Here is a 1,698-nt window from a genome sequence, read left to right on the forward strand (position 1 = left end):
ATACAAATCAGTCTTAATCGTACCCTCAAGTGAGTACTTCGTCCCCTCCGATCAGGGACACGTGAACGGTCGTTCACTCAGAGTTTGTATACTCTAGGAAGCCTACTTCCTCAGCGCATGGTGCTGTGTGACCCCGTCACAAGAGTAGTCGATCGTGTTTGATGCCTTTCTCGATTGGATTGACCCAGTTTAACCCTATCGCGATAAATGGAAGCAGAATGCTCCTTTTCCTGGGTTTCAACTAAGAACGATGACGTATCCATGTTAAAGGAGGCAACATGTCTCCTTTTATATTTAAGTACGACTACGGTAAGTCGTTATGGGCATCGAAAAACCTAGCAAATCACACTAGGAAGATTTAAAGGCTGTCCATCACTGGCCTTAAAGGAGGCAACATGCCTCATTTTGATACCGACTATCCTAGTTTTGTGTACTATAGTTTACTAAAGTGGAAAGGGTTAAGGCGCTGTGCTCGAATTTGCTCTCATTATGCGCGATATGTTCGGGTAGGGAGAACATCGACATCATGTAAGGTTGGGTAGAGGCTTTGAATCAGACACATAATTTTTAAGAAATAAATGCTGTGGTTCTTGGGCACCTAACCCCCAAAACAGTTTATCTAAAAGCAATCCCTAGCACCAAATTCAACAAAATCCAAGGAGGACCAGACCCGCCGGTGATTCGTAAAAAGTCTACTTTGGGTGAATCTTCTGTCCAGTTAGAGATGCAAGCACAAAGAGGGAAATATGCTTTTCTGGTAACCTTCTATAGAGAGCACTACATCGAAGTGCGAAGAAACACTGGCTGGTACACCCTTCAGAAGTGGTCTATGGTTTGATACAATATACACTGTATTAAATAACTCTAGTACAGACCAAGAGTTATTGCATCTCCATTCAAGTACCAGAACCATTGACCATTATGTGTATGTTGTTAAAGTTTATAAATGAAGTGCGCTCCAGTATTGATGGCGGAACGTATCGAAAAATCGCAAGCGGAGCTACTACGTCTTAGCTCCAATACGGTTCTCCTAATAGTTCATGACTCTGTTCGTGATGTACTTTGAATAATCTCCCCAAATGAACTTCTCCCGAGGGTACCCATGAATCCTACTTCTCTTCACTCCCAACACCTTCGCAACCATATCATCGGCTGTTCTGTACTTGTCGACGGTGTACCACTTGTTGAACAGCGCTGTCTCCAACTTCTTGGAGACACCGCTTGAGCTCCTCGAATGCTTCCCCAGTAGGACCATTATCGCCACATTTTTATCGCCGAAGACATTCGTGAGTGCTGTAATCATGGCGCCGTACGAGTCCTCCTTGTTCAGCATGGCGGCATGTTGAGACCAAACCTTAAAGTTGCGGCTGGATAAAAACTTAACCACCATTTCCGTCTCGATAAAACCATCCTTACCAATCGGCATTTTGTTGAGCTGTAGAGTTTTGAAGGCATTCCCAAGCGAATCGTCGGCCTTAAGTAATCCCTGAAGCTCCTTGGTCTTGCTTGACGTAAATGCTTTTGAGAGCTTCTCGAGGCTAGGGAAATTCACCGAAATTCCTCTCTCTTCCTCAGCGGAATGATAGGTTCTGAGGAGTCTCTTGCTTGGGGTGTTCTCGAGCACGCGGAAAGGGACATCAGTAGACTTCACCTTCCACTCCCTCGCGGCGGAGGAGGTGTCAGAACTTACAATCACCA

The 1,698-nt window shown here is 45.1% G+C and overlaps 1 protein-coding gene across 1 annotated transcript; it reads right to left on the bottom strand.

The window, feature by feature from the left end:
- Positions 1 to 954: 954 nt before the first annotated feature.
- On the bottom strand, positions 955 to 1,426 carry PPTG_14289 (hypothetical protein; the record flags this gene model as incomplete). Its single annotated transcript, XM_008910864.1, has 1 exon — positions 955 to 1,426. The coding sequence occupies one exon, from the start codon at positions 1,424 to 1,426 to the stop codon at positions 1,031 to 1,033; it is 396 nt and encodes a 131-aa protein (XP_008909112.1). The 3' UTR covers positions 955 to 1,030.
- Positions 1,427 to 1,698: the final 272 nt, after the last annotated feature.

This window comes from Phytophthora parasitica (genome assembly GCF_000247585.1).
Source record: "Phytophthora parasitica INRA-310 unplaced genomic scaffold supercont2.39, whole genome shotgun sequence".
Taxonomy (NCBI): domain Eukaryota; phylum Oomycota; class Peronosporomycetes; order Peronosporales; family Peronosporaceae; genus Phytophthora; species Phytophthora nicotianae.